General features: G+C 47.6%; 1 protein-coding gene across 1 annotated transcript in view; it reads left to right on the top strand.

Annotated features, from left to right (window-relative positions):
• The first annotated feature begins 6,016 nt into the window (after positions 1-6,016).
• Positions 6,017-22,412, top strand: part of KCNQ1 (potassium voltage-gated channel subfamily Q member 1) — a 348,866-nt gene continuing 332,470 nt past the window's right edge. Inside the window, exon 1 of the mRNA XM_054171993.1 lies at positions 6,017-6,778. Within this exon, the coding sequence (XP_054027968.1) occupies positions 6,381-6,778 (398 nt within the window). The 5' untranslated portion in view covers positions 6,017-6,380. The remainder of the gene's footprint in view (positions 6,779-22,412) is intronic.

The following is a 22,412-nucleotide window of genomic DNA, read 5'->3' as shown; positions in this document are numbered from 1 at the left end:
GAATGGTACTAGTGAAATAAAAACTCTTATTCTGTGAAGTGAAAGCAACCTGAAATTCCAGTTTGGCAGAGCTGATTGTTGCACAGGTCTCCTGTGGTCTGCCCACGGAGTTTTGTAGTTCCCATTTGGTTTGCACTGAGAGGTTATTTGCTGAGGAAAGGGGCAGGGGCAGGGGAGGGGATATTGCAAGCACCTTCTCCTTTATTCTTTGCAGGGTTTGGGGCATTAAAAAGCTCCTGGATTAATTATCCTGTGAGAAACCTACTCTTTGCCATGGAGCTGAAGTTCTGGTCTTTGTGTTGCACCTTTCCTCGTGGAGTACCTGCAATCAAAAGGCACATTCCACCACAGTTAGGCTTAATTGGCAGACTGATGGTTCCTGACATCAAAAGTGGGTTGCCAAGCGGGCCCTGCTGAAGAACAATGTTTATCTCTCCCATGTCATTCCATACGTGTGAAGTAGGGTGTTATATGTTACAGATTAACACGGTCACGGGCAGGAAGTGTTCCCTGACCAGGAAGAGATTTCGTGATAGCTCCTAATTTCTTTCTCAGCTGCTGAGAGTGAAACCTTTCCTGAAATACCAGACCATCCTTTCATAAAGCACAGCCCCCTCCTTGATTAACTGTGGAACAAAAATCTGGGGAGCTTGTCAGCATTTCAGTTCTTTTCTTTGGAGCTTTTTCAGCAGTGTTATTGGATACTGATCATAGCCTGACCAGGAGAAGGTTTGCAACTAGTGCAGTGAGGAGAATTGTCTTTTGATGCAAGAAGGTGATCTAAGGATCTCTTAATTTGAAGAATGCCATGAGTCACTCTGCCCTCAGACACCTTTGCATGTGTAAGAATGTGCACACTGTACCCTGTGTGGCATTAGGTGAGTAATCAAATGCCTCCTGAGTCTCACATGCTTCTGAGATTAAAATACACCACATCTGTCTTGGTGATGAAAATGAACGTGGCAGTGTTTTACCAGCACCTTTAGCTCTAGCCTTCAGAGTGATACTCAGAAGAGAGGCTCCAAACCTGGAGGTGTACAAGGCCATCTTGGATGGGGCCTTGAGCAACCTGGTCCAGTGGAAGGTGTCCCTGCCGTGGCAGGGGTGGGTTGAACTAGATGATCATTAAGGTCTCTTCCACGCCAAGCCATTCTATGACTTTCTCTGTGCACAAGTGTGTCTGGCGATCAGAAATCACAGCCAGGCCCTCCTAAGGGTATCCTCCCTCAGTTTTATCAGCCTTGCACAAGTCTGAGGTCTTCATTTTTCCTCCTGGCATTTTATTCAAGATTTGCAAGTAGGTTTGGAGCAGGAAAAGAGTGTTGAGAGGGATGTTCACGAGGTGTGCTGCACTGAAACAGTTCAGCTACATTTCTATCTCCACCTTTTTACTTCTTAGTGCCAGTGAGCCCTGCAAGGGCTCTGCCCTGAAGTCCTGCTCATAAACAAGTAAGAACTTGAATTCTTCCAAATCATTTCTTCCTGGAAGCCTTGGGCCAACCACAGCAAATAGAGCAGGCTAACATTGTAGAGAAAAAATGGATCTTTATTGAGATAAACCCCAATTCCAGTTGGCTGGTACTGCCCTTTCATGTAAATGAATCTTCATTAACATGAAAAATTAAGTCTGCCAAATGCTGTTGCAGGTAAATGCTTGCTCAGCCTTACTTGGAAGGGTTTTACTTGTTTGTTTGTTTGTTTTTATTCTTGAGGACAAAGAATGGAATGACTGTAAATAGCAGGACTTATCCTATGGACAAATAGCATATATATGTACTTCATCTTGCAAGGTTCAAATGAAAGCTGCAGAGCAATTAAGCATTCCAACATGACTAGCTGTGAACACAGGCAAACAAAGCAAAGAAAATGGTTTGTGTGCTGGAAGTCTAAAGATACCCTCAGAGCTTTTCCTTAAGCTTTGCTTTAGGACTTAAAACCTGACCATTGGTGGTTAATAACATTCCTTCTCAGAACAGTACCACTATGCTTAAAAAACTTATGAAAAGAGATTGAGGAGACCTAATTGTGGCCTTAGGGTATCTTTAGAGGGCCTACAAGAAAGCTGGGGAGGGAGTTTTTAGGGTGTCAGGGAGTGATAGGTCTGGCGGGGAATGGAACAAAACTAGAAGTGGGTAGGTTCAGGTTGGATGTCAGGAAGAAGTTCTTCCCCATGAGGGTGGTGAGAGCCTGGCACAGGTTGCCCAGGGAGGTGGTGGAAGCCTCATCCCTGGAAGGTTTGAAGGCCAGGCTGGGTGTAGCTCTGAGCAAGCTGATGTAGCGTAAGGAGTCCCTGGCCATGGCAGCGGGGTTGGAACTGGCTGAGCCTTGAGGTCCCTTCCAACCCTGACAATTCTCTGATTCTATAACTGTAGACACCATGCAGCAAGAAAACATTCAAACAGATAATGTTAATCAGGACTGTCAGCTGCTGGACTGGCTAGCCTCCAAGCTCCAGATAGCTGGTTTATGCTGCTATCTGCTGCAATGTTACCTCTCTCTACTGACCAGATTCCTGAACTCACTGCATCTGCAGTTAAAAATAACCCAACAACAGAGGGGGAGAATTAAAAGGCAGTTTAAACTTCTCTGAATCCAAAGTTAGCTGCTATTTTCTGCCTCATTTGTCTTGAAAGAGACTGAGGGAAAAGCAGACAGCATAACTCCCTCTTAAAAGTGTCTTTTTTTGGACAGCAATCAGTGGGTTTTATGAAGTGATTTGTTAATGTGGTCTCTGATTAAGGACTGAGCAACTTCTGACTCGTTAGCCTGCTCCTGCTTTGTTAATTCATTTCAAGAGGACATATGTGGATTTCTGTTTGTTTTCCCAAGTCCTACAGACTTTTAATGTGCCACTGAAGGCAGCATTGCCCAGAATTCTCATCACAAAGTAATCTCTCTCACACTTCTTTTCCCCACAGAATCATAGATCATAGGATCACAGAATGGCTTGAGCTGGAAAGAACCTCAATGATCATCCAGTTCCAACCCTCCTTCTATGGGCAGGGACATGCTGTTGCCCTCACCTATGCCAGACAGATGTTTTAGCATTCAGTAACATGAACTAGGTAGGAATCATCTGTCCAAATCTATTTTTACTGTATCAAACGAAAGTCATTATCCATCATGTCCAGCTCTGGATCCCCCAACACAAGAAGGACATGGATCTGTTGGAGAGGGTCCAGAAGAAGCTACAAAGATGATCAGAAGGCTGGAGCTCACCTCCTGTGACACCAGGCTGAGGGGGTTGGGTCTGTTCAGCCTGGAGAAGAGAGGGCTCCAGGAGGGACCTGATAGTGGCCTTGCAGTATTTGCCAGGGACTACAGAACAGCGGGGGAGGAACTGTTTACAAGGGCCTCTGGTATAGGATAGGGGCAATGGTTTTAAACTAGAGCAGGGTAGCCTGCACATTAGGAAGAAGTTCCTTATCAGGAGGTTGGTGAAACACTGGAATGGATTGCCCAGAGAAGCTGTGGATGCCTCATCACTGGAAGTGTTCAAGGCTAGGCTGGATGTGCCCTTGATCAACCTGGTCTAGTGGGGGGGGTGTCCCTGCCCATGGCAGTAGGGGTGGAACTAGATGACCTTTAAGGTTCTTTCCAGCTCAAGCCTCTCTCTGATTCTATGATTCTATCATTAGTAACACATTAGAGAAATAAAACCAAAAAGGTTGATTTTAGATGAATCCCTTGACTGCAGAGGAAAGATGTTTAGATATTGCCTAAATGCTCACTTGAACTATTTGAAAGTGATGATGATTCTTTGAGAGATTTAGTCAACATGAGAACTCTAGTCCAAAACCAGTTCAATATATTGGCCATGGAACATATTTGAGGCTTTCCTTGTTCTGCAGTGAGAAACTGATTGAAACAAACTTTGGTTGCTTGGAGCAGTTTCTCATTGGACACTGAGGAACAAATTCGTTTCTGGACAGTTTTCTTCTGCGCTTTAGCTCTTCCATTTTCTCATGTTTAGAGGGATTGGGGTTTCTACTCTCTGCTTTTGCTGATCAATAGATAAATAACAGCATAATTTTAGAAGACTGTGGAAAGAGCTGTGAAGAACAGCCTCAGGTGTGTGTGAACACAAAGGCTTTGCAGAATTCTGTACGTTGTATGTTGTGGCTGGCTCCAGGATAAGGCCCTGTATAACCCAGACAAGATGTTGGTCTTTAAATCAAAGTGGAGCACTTACATAAAGAAACACATTTGTTAACTTTGATATCAGGCCTTTATCAGGCTAGTCCTCAAACAGTGAGCCTTCAAGGGTAGCAATGACATTCTTTCTTCCATTAGTCATTTATCTTGCTGCAGGCTTGCAGCAAGAAAAGAACAATTCTCAAAACCTGGCTCTATTTTGACCAGATGCAGGGAAGGTTTCCCTTTGAAATGCTGTTTTTCTTGAGCTGGTTTTTCTTCTTCTTGCTCTGTGGAGGTGGGGAAAGCCTGGTTAGTACATTGTGGAGTTAGAAACAAGTTTTGCAAATTCTTTAGCACTCCTGTTTCTATGTTCCTAACAGGAGCCAGGTCCTTCACACATGTAAATGACTGCTTTACAGGAGCCTATACAGTCTTGCTTGTTTACTCTAGTGAAGGATCTGACATTTGAATGGAAGTGCAATTAGCTGGGTTGCTTTCGTGCAACTTTATTTAGCACCTTATCTTTCTGCAACATTCTTGTCCCAGTACCAGTATCAACCATGAACTCCACATAGCTCTTACTAGTTCTGTTCTATTTTGAGCTGAAGGAAAAAAACCCAGGGCTCCAGATCAAAGAGCACCCTCCTCTTTTGCTCTGGGAACAGAAATTGTTAAGTAATTGATGCACAAAACCAGGACAAATTGATCCATACCGCAGTTAAGTCACCGCTTCCTCTGCTGCACAGGAAAGCTGTCCAAGCCCTCCAAATAACCTATTATTAACAGCCAAACACACACAGAGCCTTCCACAAAGACAAAAGGGGTTTGGTATTGGTGAGAGACTGTAGAGGATGCAAGTCTTCAGAGGTGTCTATTGCCTTCTGCAGTTTGCCCACTCACCTGCTTGCTCCCTCATGTTACTGTTACACCAGGGACTGCAAGGCCTGGTGGCCACCTCTTTGCTTCTTGTTTCTATTGAAAAGTGTCTCTTGGAGGATCCCAGGTCTAACAGATCTCTGCTGCTCCTAGATGCTGAAATACTGCAAAAATGAGACAGAGCAGCAGGCCCCAAAGGCTCTGGTGGTCCTCAAGCTGCAGTAGTAGGTTGCACTTTAGAAGCTCACACCACCAACTTGGGAAACACTGGAGTACTTTGTCCCCAGCGATGCCAAGTGAGCTTGATGATTTTTGCAGATGCTTGCAGACTGTAATTAGCTTGGGCAGCTTGTGCCATCTCAGCAATTTAACCACATCCTTGTTGCCTGCAACTAACAAAGAGCCTTTCCATCCTTATCAGTGAAGCCTCTTTCCTTCACTGAGTGTCCTTCAAAACCAGAGAAAACCAATTAATATGGTCCAGGACCTGGCAAACGAGGTGGTGATCTAACTTGTGACCATATAAGGAAAAGGAATTCAACATTTCAAACAAAAGTTCAAGCTCAAAAGACCATCAGCGACCCTGGAGACCACACCTCCTAGCGAGAAGACTCCTGCTCAAAACAAATCCCTCACCCTCCGAGCAGGTGGAGTCAATTGACGAGAAGTTGGACCTGTAATGCGAAGCTATTAAGGAATGCACGAGTAGATGGTTAGCAGGTGTGGGCATGAGGTGTAACTTGCACATTTCGCTGTATAAATGTCTGCCGCTGCTGTGCTGGATTGGTGGGAATGCTCGCAGCACCTAAACTTGTGTGCCTTTGCCTTCTCGTTACTGCGAAACCCAGCGGTAAGGAGTCGGATTCCCGATTGTGGTGACAGGCTCAGAAGGTGGCACAGCCTGCTGGGCTGCTCGGGCAGCTGGAGCCTTCTCCCTGGTCTTTACCCACCGCCTCTTGCAGCCACGGGGGTGACAAGAGAACAGGTAGATGAAACGGGTCGAGGTCGGCAACGAGGAGCACGGCTGGACAGGGAGAGCAGGTGCAGGCTACAGCCAGGGCTCGCTGCCGAGCCCATCTCCTCCGGCGCTCAGGGGCCGGTCCTGCGGCAGGTGCTTGCCCGGAGGCGGCGCGCCGGGGTGAGGCCCAGCAGACCTCCCGGGGCCGCCGTGCAGTGCCTCTGGATGGGTGGCACCGGACCCGCCCCCGTCGAGGCTTCTCCTCACCTTTCCTGGCCAGAAGCCGCCCCCGAGGGGGCCGGGCCAAGCGCCGGCGGCGGGAGAGGGCGCCCGGCGCCGGCCCGCAGCTCGCTGGGGCAGCGCAGCCGTGACACCGTCGCGCCCTCCGGTTCCCTGAGCTGCCCCAGCCATGTCCTCCAGTTCTCCCCCGGGCGAGCAGAAAAGCCGGAGCCTGGGCCGGCTATCGCTGCCCCGGAGAGGCAGCATGACGCCCAGCAAGAAGTCCTCGGCGCTGGAGCTGGCCGAGAACACCCCCAACGCCCACTACGCCCCACTCTCCGCCGCCCAGGGCGGGCAGCCGCCGGTGGGCTGCAGCCCGGAGCCGGGACGGGAGCGGTCGCTGCGGCTGAAGAGCGAGGTGGTGGTGCTGAACGCCGACTGCCCGCGGCCGCCCGTCAGCCTGGACCCCCGCGTCTCCATCTACAGCCTCCGCAAGCCCCTGCTGAGCCGCAGCAACATCCAAGGCAGGGTCTACAACTTCTTGGAGCGGCCCACGGGCTGGAAGTGCTTCGTCTACCACTTCACCGTGTAAGTAGCCGTCCCGCACCCCGCCGGGGCCACCTGCTCCGCGCCGGGCTCCCGTTACAGCGGCTTGTCCCGCGACGGCCCCGCTGCCCGAGCCGAGCCGCGGCTGCCCGCAGCGGGGAAACATCTCCCGGCACGGCTGGGTAACAGTGCGGTCTAGTGTTTAATAGTTATTAACAGCAAGTCCTGATTGCCCAGCGTGTTTCTGACTGGATAGGTGTGTATCAGTCTAGCATCCGGGAGACAGGTGATGCTCCTTGTCCTTCCCACTTTTTATTGCCCTTTGCTCTTACTCCTTGTCCGATGGTACAAATGCCATCGGCGACATTAGGCAGGAGTATGACTTTTGGAGTATGTTAAAGCCACTTAGCTGCAGGCAAAGCCTTGAGCTTGGGTGCACAGCATTTCCTCTGAGCTGGTGTGTGGTAGGTTTGTGGTGCACAAGGACCTCAGCAAGGGTCTCCATCAGAAACCGGTGTTTTTTAACCCTGCCCAGCTGGGTGCTGTTTTGTGCAACCTGCTCTAGGTGAACCTGCTTTGGCAAAGAGGTTGGACTAGATGATCCCCAGAGGACCCTTCTAACCCTTATCATTCTGTGTGCTTACATTCTATGTATGAGAATTCTGGAGTCCTTAGGTAATCAAGTTAAGTGGTACCAGGTTTGTTGTAGTAGAGGGGAAAGAGCTGTCACCTGAATGTATTTAATGGGGAGATGACTGTGTGCAGCTGCTGGGATAATTGTGGGCTCCATTCTCTTCAGTGCTGTGATAATGCTATTAGATGACAAAGCAGCTAATGGCCACAATTACAAAGTGTCTAATAGTTGTAGTTGAACAATGTAGAACACTTTCAGGAATAGGATTTCCTTTTGTTTTCCCTAAAAAAAAAAAAAAGGAAATTTAGGCAACTTGTAAAATTTTTGAGCTCTTTCAGGTGTCTCAAGTGGTGTATAGAAGGGACAATGATGTGTGGTCGATACTTTAACTGATGTCCTCTAAACCCCAAGAGTGGGCCTAGGGAAACCCTGGAAAAACCTGCTGGACCTTTTGTCTCCCTAAGATTCTTGCCTAAGTTTTTCTTGGTAAGTGTGGATTAGTCCTGTCTGTGCAAGAGTTAAGGTTTTGTAATTCTGCTTTAGGAAAGAGATGGTAACATGTACAGGAAGTCATTGCTGTCTCTCCTTCCCCAGTACACACTTATTCATGGTGTAAGCTTCAGCCCCAGCAATTCTCTTGCCAGAAAAGCTCATCTGAGGCAGTGGTGAAGGCAGCGGCAGCAAAGATTCTCAACCTCCTTAAGCGTCGTGCAAATTCCTTCTTTAGAGACTGAAGACACAGAAGAGGCTACTAACACCCTCCTGTTTCCTGGGCCAAGCCCAGCTGGCAACTCAGCCCCACACAGCTGCTCACCCACTCTCCACCGTAGGATGGGGCAGAGAACATGAAGGGTAAAAGTGATCGAACCTGTGGGCTGAGAGGCAGTTTAACAGGTAAAGCAAAAGCTGCACACACAAAGCAAAGTGAAACAAGGAATTAATTAATCACTTGCCATCAGCAGCGGCACAGTTTCTCACAAGGCACTCTGCAAGTGTCAGTTGTGTATTTTTAGGCATCTTCACTCTAATTTCCACCAGCAGAGGGAATTGAGTCTACTGTCCTCAGCCATCCCAGCTTCTCCTTATTGTTCTGATAGATAAGCTTGCACGTTTTGTGCCTGTTAAATAGTGGTTGAAGTGACTTATCTTTGGTCCATCCCTCCCCAACTCTTGCCTTTTATGCTCCCAAAGCAACCTCCTGGAATGATGCCTTCTTTCTGCTCTTTGAGCATTGCCCTTGCCAGCCAGATGCTGAGCATTGGTAGGTTATTAGATGCTGCAAAGCAGAAGCTTGTCAAGTCAGCTGACAAGGCAGGCAGTTCATCTGGTCCAGGGTAGCTGTTATGGCTTTGGCTCTACTCTGGAGGACCTGTTCTTTCACCTGGTTTGTTAGCTTTGTGTAAGCAGATGATGAGCTGCAGAGCTATGAGGGACTCAGTTATAAGGCACACCCCCTGCACCAGTGTCATGCATGCAATTCTCTCCCACTGGAGGAAGTGACTTGTTTGTTGTCAGCATACAAACAGACTTTCCTAGAGAGCTAAGCAGGGTTTTGCATTGTGATGTGTGAGGTCTGACAATTATCTCCCCTGCCAAACTGAACTTGAGAGTCTTATGGAATTTCCCTGTTGCCTCTTTTATGTTCCCCCTGGGTACCCCCTGCTTTATTCTGGGGGCTTTCAGTTGCCTGGGAGGACTTAGTCGTCATCTTAAAGGTTCAGAGGGGAAGGAAAAGGAACAGGAATGGTGTTAAATCAGTGCATAATGGCCAAAAGTGATTAGAGGCTTCTGGCCAAGATCTAGCCCAAAAGATGGGAGCAAGGAGCACTTAAAACTTCTTAATTTCTGTCTCTTGTGCTGCTGTAGGCTGTGCAGTGTGTGTAGCTGTGTTCTTAGTTACACACTGAAAAAATGAATTCAGAAACACCTCCAGGAACAGTGTAACTTGTCCTGCGCCTGTATCTCTGGCTGCTTGTTGAAACACTGTTAATCAAGTGATAAGAGCTACATCTACTGATTGCCTGTCACACCCTTTTCCTGCTCAGGAATCTTGCTCAGTGGTATCTGGAATACTAATAGCTGAGAACTGATACTCAGAACTTATTTTCCTCAGTTTCATAGGGTAATGTTCAGAAAATGGAAGCTGAACCCCAAGTTTCGAGCACAGATTCTCTGTTGGTGTGTCTGCCTGTGTTGTTCTGATTCTTGTATGGTTTGGCGTGCAGCAAAGCTCATCAGGCAGCCCTTGACCTGAAGGGTAAAATCTGGGTTTATCCTTTTTCTTTTAGAATCCTTTTTATCTAAGGGATAAATCCTGTACAGCAGTAGAGGTTTGCTGTAGTAGGTCAGGCCAATGACCTGTTGACTTCTGAATTATTTCTTCCAAAAGGCAGCTGAGATACACTTTGAATCTTGGCAAACAGGTGCATTCTTGCCCTCTTGCTGCTGATTTTCATCTTCCAGGATAAGTGGGTATCACAGTTGCTGATTAGGTCAGTTGAACTCTGCACAGGTCTCTTCTGAGTTTTGTTTTACTTGCTCAGACCGAAGAGCAGTAACATCTCATGTGAGGTGATTAAGAAATGAAGTATTGTACCTCATTTCTATTCGATTTTTATAGGGTGTGGAAATTCTCTGTGGGGAGAATGGATGGGGAATTGGCTATTATCACTACAACACCTGTCTAAAACTCCTTAGGGAGGTCACAGGAACTTCAGTTTCAACTACATGAGTTGGTTTGATGGGGTGTTAAAATTCATTTGAATACATGAAGTTTACAGTAGACTTAATTCTACCAGTGCAAGTAAATTGTGCTCAGCAGCTGAAGGTTTACAAGCAAGGCTTTTGCAAGCACAATGGGTGGTTGCTTGGGAGCTTGGATTTGGCAAGCAAGAACTTACCCTGTGGTATGGATGGATCAATGGTACTGTCCTGCCAGAGCCACCAACCCTACCCCCTCCTGCCCCATGGCTGTCAGAAGTGAGGCAAAGACTGAGTGCCACCATTCTCAATGACCTTCAGAGCTAGGGCATCTTATCACCCTTATCATAGCAGTGAACCACCTTGGGATAGAGGTGAAATGTTCTGTGGCCGTAATGGATCGAGCTTTCAAGCTCTACAAAGAGAGGTGGAGGGACAAAAGAAGCTAAAATTCTGCCTTTCTAGTGGCTTGCTGAGGTCTGTGGAGACAGGTTGGACTTGATGATCCTTGGGGTCTCTTCCAACCTTAGTTATACTGTGAAATGTTGAGCCTGTGTTGGAAATGACTGTAAAGGATAAGTGAAGTCTTCAGATGTTTGAAAACATCATTTTAGATTGAAGTGCGTGGGGGAAGGGCTGCTTCTTAATGCAGTTTTGAACAAAACATCTTCAAATGTGCCTTGAGAAGCTGAAGGTGAGCATTCTGGTGATTTCCCCTGTTCTCAGCATGGCAAATAATGTGTTGACTCCCCAAGTTGTTTGAAGTGTTGGCTGTTTCCAGCGGGTATGATTTGGAACCCGATGGCCCATTGGTCTGTTCCGGTATGGCAGCTCTCCTCTGTTGCCATGCAAGATAATTGGCTTCTATCTTATCTCTGCCTGTGTGTACCTAGTTCAATTTACTTTGATTTCTGGTTTAATCAGCAATGATTGTCATTGAGTTTCTTTGACTCCCAAGATGTTTACAGAAGCTTGGACTTGACTGGTGGCTGGGATTTGGGAGGCTGGTCTCTAGAAACAGGCAGGCTCTCGGGAGTGTGGCCACGTGTGTGCACACACAAAGATTAGAAGCACAAGGGTAGATAGAGTGGACCAGCTGTGTGTGGCAGCAGCTGGTTATTAAAGCTGATTCAGTGGGGGCATAGTGCTGTTTGCATACTGTATTGTGAGGAAAAAACATGGCTTCAACCTAAAATCCCAGCTTTGTCCTGCTTCCAGATCTACTGCAAACATCATTCCCAACCTACCTGGTTTGCACTTGGAGTGTAAACTGTTGAGGAGGGGAAAAGGCCAATAAAATAATTAGTCATAGAACTGTCAGGGTTGGAAGGGACCTCAAGGATCATCTAGTTCCAAACCCCCTGCCATGGGCAGGGACACCTCACACTACAGCAGGTTGCTCACAGCCACCTCCAGCCTGGCTGCAAACACCTCCAGGGATGAGGCTTCCACCACCTTCCTGGGCAACCTGTGCCAGTCTTTCACCACCCTCATGGGGAAGAACTTCTTCTTCACATCCAATCTCAGTCTACCCATTTCTAGCTTTGTTCCATTCCCCCCAGCCCTATCACTCCCTGACACCCTCACAAGTCCCTCCCCAGCTTTCTTGTAGCCCCCTTCAGATACTGGAAGGACACAATGAGGTCTCCTCAGAGCTTTCTCTTCTCCAGACTGAACAGCCCCAACTCCCTCAGTCTGTCCTCATAGGAGAGGTGCTCCAGCCCTCTACACAGGATTCAGTTTTCTTGTAAACTGAGTGGGGGGGGAGAAGGGGGTAGGGGGGTGTGTGTGTGCAAAACATACAAAGCACTATGTTTTGGGCATGAACATTGAGATGCTTAGAGATTTGGTTGGGTGGGTTTTTTCTGTGTGGCTTGGAGTCAGTCTTTCAGATGGTTACTCCTACTTTAAAAAAGAAGATATAAATCCTCCAAAATAAGTCTGGCTTTTCTCAGTGGAAGGAAAGAAAAATAACGTGAGCACAGTCACATTCTTTCTGCTGTAGTCATTTGCAAGACTCAGGTTTAGCTTTATTTCTTTTGTCAAGACCGAGGTAGTTCAGTTGAGGTCAAATTGGTCCTCTTCTCCTGGCATGTTAGAGGGAGGGATTATGCTTCTTGTCATGCAGAGGCTGATGTGATGTTTTGTTTCTACATGGCTTTTGCCTATGAGCTCCTGTAGCTTGCAACCTGCATTTGGTGTCCCCCAGCCTTAGGGGAGCTGGGTACTGACAGCCCTTCATGCTGGATAGAATAGAATAGAATAAACCAGGTTGGAAGAGACCTTCAAAATCATTGTGTCCAACCCATCACCCAACACCATCCCATCAACTAAACCATGGCACCAAGCACCCCATCAAGTCTCCTCCTAAACACCTCCAGTGATGGTGACTCCACCACCTCCCTGGGCAGCACATTCCAAAGGGCAATCACTCTTTCTGTGAAGAATTTCTTCCTAACATCCAGCCTAAACCTCCCCTGGCACAGCTTGAGACTGTGTCCTCTCGTTCTGGTGCTGGTTGCCTGGGGGAAGAGACCAGCCCCTCCCTGTCTACAACCTCCCTTCAGGTAGTTGTAGAGAGCAGTAAGGTCTCCCCTGAGCCTCCTCTTCTCCAGGCTAAGCAACCCCAGCTCCCTCAGCCTCCCCTCATAGGGCTTGTGTTCCAAACCCCTCTCCAGCTTTGCTGCCCTTCTCTGGATACAGTTGTAATAGTAGGGATCTGCCACTTTGTCACTTCAGGTTTGCAGGAGCATGGTGTCTTACCGCTGTGCAGTGGTTTATTAAGATCTCTGAGGTCACACACATGCTCTAGGACTACAGTTGGAAAAAATGAAGTGGAAATAAGGTGATATACTTCCTCCCCCACCCCCCTGCCACTTCCCCCCTCTATTTGACGGTCTAGATTTTGAGTTGCAGCAGAATGGACATCTTTGAAACCCAGTACTGTCTGTCAGTATGCTTGCTAACAATTTTATTTGGGACAGAAAGGAATTGGAAGGCCAACTTTTATATATTCCAGGAGAGAAAGGAAGGGGTTTTGCCTCTCCCATTGTTGTAGCTGGCTGTACAATAAGACAGCATGATAATGTCTAGGAGATGCTATTGCAGAGTCAGCCCTGTTTGCTGATCAGCCAGGTATTGCAGCTTTGAGTTGGCAGATTTTGGATACAGGTGAGGTGGAGAAGTGGCTTCCAGCTTTTGCCATCCCTCCTTCCCTGCTTCTTGCCTCAATGCAGCTCCTTAAGTACAATATTGCATGGAAGTGCTTCTCTGGGACTTGTGGGCTGGAGTATTTGGCTTGGCAAGTACACAGCTTTCCACTCCTGGCTTGTGCCATGTTTCTCAATCTGTAACTTGACAGATGTTTCGTTTTGGCTGGGGACTGGCTGACTGTCCTGTGACTGAGACTGCTCCAAGTCTGTGCCAAGGACCTCAGGAGTGACAGTGTAGTTATACACCAGGAGGACTCCCTGCTCCTGTCTTCCAATGGGACAGCAGGATAAGAAATGCAGATCCTAACACCTGCATAATGGACTAAAAAATTAACTTGGATTCCCACCCCCCTCTTAATAATTATTGCAATCAGAAAGAAAAGCAGCACCAGAAACCAGATCACCTCCACAGCAGCCACTAGCTGTTAGTGTCTGTAATTCCCTCAGAGGAAACCACCATCTTTGCATCATTTGTCACATTACATGACTGCTGCTTGAATAAGATTGTGTTTGGATTGTTGAAGGGGAAGGAAGGTGAAAAGCTGGCTGTCTTCTAGTTAAAATGCTTTTTGTAGTCACACAGTATCTCTGATCTGCATAGCATGATCACAGGATGTCAGGGGTTGGAAGGGAACACCAGAGATCATCAAGTCCAATCCCCTGCCAGAGCAGGACCATAGAATCTAACACAGGTCACACAGCAACACATCCAGATGAGTCTTGAGAGTCTGCAGAGAAGGAGACTCCACAACCTCCCTGGGGAGCCTGTTGCAGTGCTCTGTGACCCTCACAGTGAAGTTCTTTGTCATGTTGAGGTGGAACCTCCTGTGCTGGAGTTTACATCCATTACCCCTTGTCCTATCCCAGGGTGCAAGTGAGCAGAGCCTGTCCCCTGCCTCCTGACCCCCAGCTCTCAGATATTGAGAAACATTTATTAAATCCCCTCTCAGTCTTCTCTTCTCCAGACTAAAAAGCCCCAGGGCTCTCAGCCTCTTCTCACAGGGCAGTGCTCCAGGCATTTTCTTAGCCTCCTGTTGGACTCTCTGAAGTAGATCCCTGTCCCTCTTGAACTGGAGAGCCCAAGACTGTGAATAACCAAGTGCTAATGTCCAGTGTCCTGTTACTGTGTCCAGTTCTGGGCCCCTCAGTTTAGGAAAGATGTTGAGTTGCTGGAAGGTGTCCAGAGAAGGGCAACAAAGCTGGGGAGGGGTCTGGAGCACAGCCCTGTGAGGAGAGGCTGAGGGAGCTGGGGTTCCTTAGCCTGGAGAAGAGGAGGCTCAGAGGAGACCTCATTGCTCTCTACAACTGCCTGAAGGGAGGTTGTAGCCAGATGGGGGTTGGTCTCTTCTCCCAGGCAACCAGCACCAGAACAAGAGGACACAGTCTCAAGCTGCACCAGGGAGGTTTAGGCTGGATGTTAGGAAGAAGTTCTTCCCAAAAAGAGAGATTGGCCCTTGGGATGTGCTGCCCAGGGAGGTGGTGGAGTCACCATCACTGGAGGTGTTTAGGAGGAGACTGGATGGGGTGCTTGGTACCATGGTTTAGTTGATGGGATGGTGTTGGGTGGTAGGTTGAACTCGATGATCTTGAAGGTACTTTCCAACCTGGTTAATTCTGTTCTAAAGCTCAGTGCAAGCAGGAGGTGTGCAGCAGAGAAACAGCTCTGTGGAATGCACATCTGAAAGTTATACATGCATTCAATTTGGGCAGGTTTTACTGGGGGTAGGCCTTCTCTCCTTTCCTATCATCCTTCCAGTACAACATTTCAGGTCCTACTGGGGTGTTTACTTTCCTGCAGGAGAAGAATTATTCTGCCTTTAAAAGTTGCACATGAATGATCTTAAGCAAACCAGCAAGTGCAGTGTTCACCTTGCTGTGTATCTGTCAGATGGTTGGTTGGGCAATTCTGGCACACTTCCTTGCCTCGGCTCTTCAAGCCCCAGAGAGGGGGGAAAAAACCCCCAAACATGCAAGGCTGTGTAGATATAGGCCTCTTTCAAAACTTGCATTGCAGCTGAATCGAGGCTAGAGTTGAGATTCAATTGCAGTGAACTAATTAGGCTGAGCTCCAAATGCCTGAGCGCTGGATGTGTTACAGGGCGCCGCTGCCAACATATGCTGCAGGGGAACTCTGCGCAGGCTTTGCTGGCTTCAAGCTTGGCACCACCTCATTAATTTTGTGCCTTAATAGATTGTTTAATGTGCATTAGTGGCTGAACACAAAAGCTGTGAACACTTGCTCATTCAGTTCCAGCTGGAAAACAGTGTCTTGTTGGGGGGCAAGGTGTTTTCTGGCTGCCACCGAGAGGTCCAACACGAGTTTGAAGTGTGCTGGGAAGCTGCCAGCTGCAAATAAGCCTGATGGGTAGGCTGAGTTACAGCTGAAGAATGTGTAGATTAGTGAGTTTTCAGGTGAGGTACTGGCTCTCCTGATACAGTCATGCTTCAGGTGGCATAATGGCCTGTGAGAACCATTATACTGCCAGCAGTGATAATGGGACATGTATTTTCTGGCTGCTTCAGGTAGTGGTGACTGTGTTTTACCTCCTACCAGAAAGATAGGCATCTCTGTGTGTGTCTATATACTTAATAAGTGTTCAATGCTTTGTTAGTCAAACTTCATATTCATTTTGCTGTATGCTTTTAGACAGTGTTTTTATTCCTTTTTTTTATTGGGAAATTCTAAAGCTGCTCTAAATCAAGCAGTTCTCTTTGACTCCCAGTTTGTGTGCACCTGCAGGACTGGAGAGGTGCTGGGAACCACAGAGGCTGAAATCTTTGTAGTGAAGCAGTCTTCTGCCTGCAAAGTTAGGAACTGCCATCGAAGAGTGTGTTTGCTCCTGCAGCAGCTGTCCCCTTCTCAGGGCAAATGATCTGAAATTGGCTAGACTTTTCTTCTGCACATTAACCCTTGAGGGCATCACAACTGAGCTGAAGTAAAAGTGCCTCATCTCATCTCCTGTAAGGATGTTGACAAGAGCAGCAAAGGGGAATGGATGCAAGAAGTCGTTGCTGCTGCCAATCTCATTCTTACACCAAATGCCTCTGCCCAATTATCTGTGCAGGGCAATGAAGATAAGGGGCAGAGACAAGAGGAAAGATGTTCTGTCCCCATGACTTCACAAAAAGAGAACACCCTGTCCTGATTGAGTTAAGAATCAGTGGTTCTTGTATTCTGTGTTCTCTGAAGGGCAATGAGGCTGAGGAGATGTCTCGAGCACAAGCCCTATGAGGAGAGGCTGAGGGAGCTGGGATTGTTTAGCCTGGAGAAGAGGAGCCTCAGAGGAGACCTTCTTGCTCTCTACAACTACAACCTGAAGGGAGGTTGTAGCCAGGTAGGGGCTGGTCTCTTCTCCCAGGCAACCAGCAGCAGAACAAGAGGACACAGTCTCAAGCTGTGCCAGGGGAGGTTTAGGCTGAAGGTGAGGAGAAAGTTCTTCCCAGAAAGAGTAACTGGCCATTGGAATGTACTGCCCAGGGAGGTGTTCAGAAAAGGCTTGGATGTGGCACTTGGAGCCATGGTTTAGTTGTCAGGAGGTGTTAGGTATTAGGTTGGACTTGATAGTCTTTTCCAACCTTATTGATTCTATATTCTATGAAAGGCTTTAAGAGAAAGTGACAATACAAATGAGTAGCCAGTCTGTGCTTCTGCGTTTACACTGCCCTGATGTTGCACTGTTGACTTAAAGCTCTTTGCTCTCAGTACCCCAAGATATGTGTTAATGCAGTGGCATCAGGAACTGACCAACACCTGTATCCTAGATAAGCTTTTATCCTTCTTCCTCCTTGCACCCACACGCTAGGGTGAAGCCGTAGGAAGTTTGTTCTAGCTACAGTGACTAACAGTCTGACTGCTTTCTCCCCTGGCATCCAACTCTAAAGCTGTAAGCAGCACTGCTGTGGCTCTGTGAAATCAGCATGGGGTTTGATATAGGGAGAAACTGGCACCTCTGGAATGTCTCAGTGTGTCCTTGGGGTGCAGTTGGCATCTTTCACAGCAACGAACCCCCAGCCGGCAGCTGAGTGCACAAAAGCACTTATCTCCTGTTAGGCCTTGCATTCATGACAAGCAAAGCCATAAACCCCTTCAGTGGCTTGGCCATTCCAGAGCTGACTGTTAGACTTGAAAAGAAGTCCTGGAGAACACAGGCTTCTTATCAGTTTTAATTGCTGGGCAGTGAGAGTCGACGTTTGTTTAACGTCATCTAGTATTAGCAACTCTGGTTTACATCATGTGTGAGAGAGATGTTTCTGGCAAGCAATACTCTGCTGAACACAGAGCTAAATGCAGTGGAAATAGTTTGTCTTCAGGATCTTGGGGGTCTCTTCCAACCTGTGGTTTTGTGTAACTCAAGTTGAACAGACCCCTCCCCAGCTTTGTTGCCCTTCTCTGGACACGTTCAAGTCTCTCAATGTCCTTCTTAAACTGAGGAGCCCAGAACTGGACACAGGACTCCAGGTGTGGCTTAACCAGTGCTGAGTACAGGGTACAATGACTTCCCTGCTGCTGCTGGCCACACTATTTCTGATACAGGGCAGGATGCCATTGGCCTTGTTGGCCCCTGGGCACACTGCTGGCTCATGTTCAGCTTGCTGTCAATCGGTACCCCCAGGTCCCTTTCTGCCTGGCTGCTCTCAGCCACTCTGACCCCAGTCTGCAGTGCCACTTTGAGGGAACTGGGCTGGAGACAAAGTCACTTTGAACAACTCCATCAACATTTGTATGTAGGTTTGCCTGGGAGAGAGCTTCTTACAATTTTGTTGTGTTTTTAAGCCAGCTTTCTGGAGAAAAGGAGGCTGAGGGAAGACCTTGCTCTCTCCAGCTCCCTGAAGGGAGGCTGTAGCCATGTGGGGGTTGGTCTCTTTTCCCTAGTAGCAAAAGAAAGTGGCCTCAAGTCACTCTAGGGGAGGTTTAGGTTGGATATTAGAAGAATCTTCTGCACAGAAAGGATTCTCAACACTGGAATAAGCTGCCCAGGGAGGTGGTTGAATCCCTGCCTCTGGAGGTGTTTGAAAGATGCAAAGATGTGGTCCTGAGGGACACAGTTTAGCACCAGACATGGTAGAGTTAGAGAAGGGCTGGACTCTACGATCCTCAAGGTCTTCTCCATCTAAAATGATTCTGTGATTTGAGCAGGCATCAAGTTCCAGATGGGTCTACAACTGGATCAGCAGAAAGCAGTAAATGTGCAGGGTTTTGAAATGCCAAGCAAGCATCTGGAATGCTGGGAAAGTGCATCTGAGATGCTTCTAAAGAAAATAGTAGTAAGAAACCCCGTTGGGTTTCAGTTGGAGAGGTACTCTGGAACTGCAGCTTTCAGAGAAGAAGCTGATATGAATAAAAATGTGTTTATGGCAGTTGCTAAGGAGCAGATTGACAGCAGTTAGTTAATCAGGAGTAGCTGCAATGGAAGCCACTTGTCTGATTTCAGCTCTACCCTTTAAATAGCAGCTGCCTCCCAGACTAATCAGTGTGGTATGTAGGTGGGATTTTCACATGTGACTGAGGAAGATACTTTGGATTGTCCCTCAGTGATTTGAAATGAGAGCTGCATTCAGACCAACCTTATTTATTCTATTCTATTCTATTGGTGTGTGGTTAAAGAGAGGCTGGAGGTGGCATCATAGAGCCATAGAATCACAGTATCACAAATCAATAAGGTTGGAAAAGACCTCAGACAACCTACCACCCAAAACCGCATGACTACTAAACCATGGCACCAAGTGCCACATCCAATCCCCTCTTGAACACCTCCAGGCATGGTGACTCCACCACCTCCCTGGGCAGCACATCCCAATGGCAAATCTCTCTCTCTGGGAAGAACTTTCTCCTCCCCTCCAGCCTAAACTTCCCCTGGCACAGCTTGAGACTGTGTCCTCTTGTTCTGGTGCTGGTTAGTCAATCTTCAAGCGGTCCCCAGTCCAGGTCTGTGTGTTCAGAGTACTCTGGCAGCATTACTACACTGCTGCCTTTGCTTAAAGAGATAGGAGGTGTGGATTTTTTTCTCCCACTTATCTTGATTTTTCTTTTATTGCTTCATGGTATGTGTTAACTCTTGTTTGGGGGGGTTGTGGGGGGTTTTGTTGTGGGGGGGTGTTGTGTGGCTTTTTGGGGGGGTTCTTTTGGTGTTGGGTTTTTTGTGTGGTGGTTTTAGTGGGGGGGTGGGGGGGTTGTTTTGGGGTGGGTTGTTTTGGTGGCAGGGCTTGGGTGGGTTTTGGAGGTTTTGAGTGGTTTTTTTTCTGGTGGCTTTTTGCTTGGCCTTTTTTTGGTGATGTTTGGGTTGGGGTTTTTTTTTTTGTGGTTTGTGTCTTTTTCTTTCATAAAATAGCAAATCCTAGAATCATTTAGGCCAGAAAAGGCCTTTAAGGTCTTTTAGTCCAACCATTCACCCAGCGCTACCAAGCCTGCTGCTAAACCACGTCCCTCAGCACCACCTCTGCCGTGTTTACTTTTCAAGCAGATTCTTTCTAAGCATTCACAACTCTGGCCAGGGAATGGAATTGAGTTGGGGTTGGTTTTTTTTGTTGTTTAGAGCAAGCAGTTCCTGTTACTCATGAAACAGGAGTGGCTTTTTAATAAAGACACCGGATCTCTGCTCTGTAATTACCATGAAGTAATCAGTGCAGCAGTTCTGTCCTGCCAGCAGCCTGACAGCCAAATGCTTTCTGAACTGCTTGGAAGCTCTGGTGGCAGAATAAACTCCAAGGAGCAAACTTTAATGCTCAATACATGCACTGTTTCCTAGATTGAAAACAAGTCTCTCCCTAAGCCAGTCTGTAATGCATCTCTACACCAAATCTTGTTAGGCAGAGGACTTGCTGGGAGCTGAAGGGCTGTGAGCTCTGCAGAAGGTATGGGACACCTAGCTGGGAATATCTGAGTGGCTCTTGTGAAGATTAACTGGCTGAATGTAGACACTTTTTGGCTTTACTGTCAGGTTGCCCTTTTTTTGGTGTGCTTGGGGGGGTGTGCAGTGTCTACCACCAAACCACAGCACTTGATGGTGGAGGTTGCTAGGTGCTAGGGCAATGCAAACAATAAATAACAGCAGTCATGCTGGTATCTCCTGATGAAGTGTCGCAGGGGACTGCAGTAAGTGCTCCTTTTTTTTGCTAGCCCCAAGCACAGCTATCTTCTCTATGAGGCAGGGACACATCCTGTTCAAACTGGAGTGCAGCACATGGAATGAAAGGTGCTGTAAGCAGCCAGAGGACATTAGTGGAGATGTTTATGTTGGGGACTCTGCCAGGAGCCAGCCCAGTAAGCCTGTATCCTGGGGAAAGTGGAGCCCTGCACCTCAGCCAGCAGGATTTGGATTCCAAGCTACTGAATAACTTGCTTTCTGAGTTCTGCTGGGGAGTTATGTATGTCAAATCTGATTTTCTGTCAGTTATATTCTTTTTATGTGTGTATATAATGATTTTTCTTTTCCTCTTGTATTTCAATTCTACTGCTCACCTGTAGGTGGGACTCTTGCTGATTTCACTATGAGGCACTATTTGAAGCATTGAGTATTTAAAGAAAGAACCCAAGAGCCATCGAAAGCTACTCTCTAAGTGCTCATTCAGAGTGTACTCAAACACCCTGTCCTCTCTGGTGAGGTGTACTACAATTTGCTTCCCTTCTTTTTGACCCATGGAGTCTTCCACGTGGGCCAGCCAAAGGCATGCTTGCTCTGTGATTGTGTGAGACAGAGAAAACAAGAGGGGACAGAAAGCTTGAGGAGAAATGCACAGTGAAGAAGGGGCAGAGGTTTGTGTAACACCAGCTAAAGCAGTGCAGGTAAGGAGGTTTTATGGTGTGGTGGCAAAGTTAACTCAACAGGAAGGTTATTAAGTCTAGAGATCCTTGTTTGAAGAGCACTTCACACTCTCTCAAACTCTGTTGGCCAGATAACTGCAGTAAGATGCTGGTGTATATTTGTTTACCCCTGGTCCTTTCCCATCCCACTGAGTGTTTCCACAGCCTAGAAAGCCTGTTCTAGTGTGTGGCTAGAGACTGAGGCAGGTACAGCCACCAGTACAGCTTAGGGGCTGCCCTGCTGGAAAGCAGCTCCCTGGAGAAAGACCTTGGAGTCCTAGTGAACAGCAAGTTCTGCATGGGACAACAATGTGCTCTTGTGTCCAAGAGAGCCGATGGGATCCTGGGGTGCATCAAGAAAAGTGTCCAGCAGGGCTAGGGAGGTCCTCCCCCTCTACTCTGCCCTGGTGAGGCCACACCTGCAATACTGTGTCCAGTCTGGGGCTCCCCAGTTCAAGAGAGACAGAGAACTGCTGGAGAGAATCCAACAGAGAACCATGAGGATGCTTAGGGGACTTGAGCATCTCCCTTGTGAGGAGAGACTGGGAGCCTTGGGGCTGTTTAGTCTTGAGAAGACTGAGAAGGGATCTGACCAATGTCCATCTGAGAGATGGGTGTCAAGTGGAGGGGAGCAAGCTCTTTTTGGTGGTGTGCAATAATAAGACCAGAAACAACAGGTACAGGTTTGAACATAGAAGACTTCGCCTCACCATGAGGAGAAACTTCTTTACAGCGAGGGTGACTGAGCCCTGGAGCAGGCTGCCCAGAGAGGTTGTGGAATCTCCTTCTCTGGACACCTTCAAAACCTATCTGGCTGCATTCCTGTGCAGACTACTCTAGGTAATCCTGCTTTGGCAGGGGGGTGGGCTGGATGATGTCTGGAGGTCCCTTCCAACCTCTAATGCGTAGTGATACTGTGAAAAGCTTGGAAAGAAACCTTGGTGTTTGTTGACTGGAGCTACCACACCTGAAGACTGTTGTGCCCATTCTTTTATAATCCTCTAGCTCTCCAGCCATTGGAAAGCTGTGATTTCAGGTGTGTGACTAAGGCTTTTATGAATCCATTATTACTTTGTGGTTTTCAGGCAGCAGGCAGGAGCCATCTCTGTGGTAAGTCTAAAGTTTCAGTAAATAAGAGGCCCCCAAAATCAAACTAACCTCTCCTCCAAGAAAAATATTCTGCCAGGGTTAAATTGAAGAAGCCCAGAACCCATCACTAGTGTTTACTTATGCAGTCTCCCAGATCTCTTTAAAACATCTGTGTCCCTACTGTGTAGAAGCCAGCATGGATAGGCATAGAGCTAACACCTTGCCCAGGTGGCCAAGAAG

Source organism: Dryobates pubescens, chromosome 22 (genome assembly GCF_014839835.1).
Source record: "Dryobates pubescens isolate bDryPub1 chromosome 22, bDryPub1.pri, whole genome shotgun sequence".
NCBI lineage: Eukaryota > Metazoa > Chordata > Aves > Piciformes > Picidae > Dryobates > Dryobates pubescens.
This window is presented reverse-complemented; position numbering and strand designations above follow the sequence as displayed.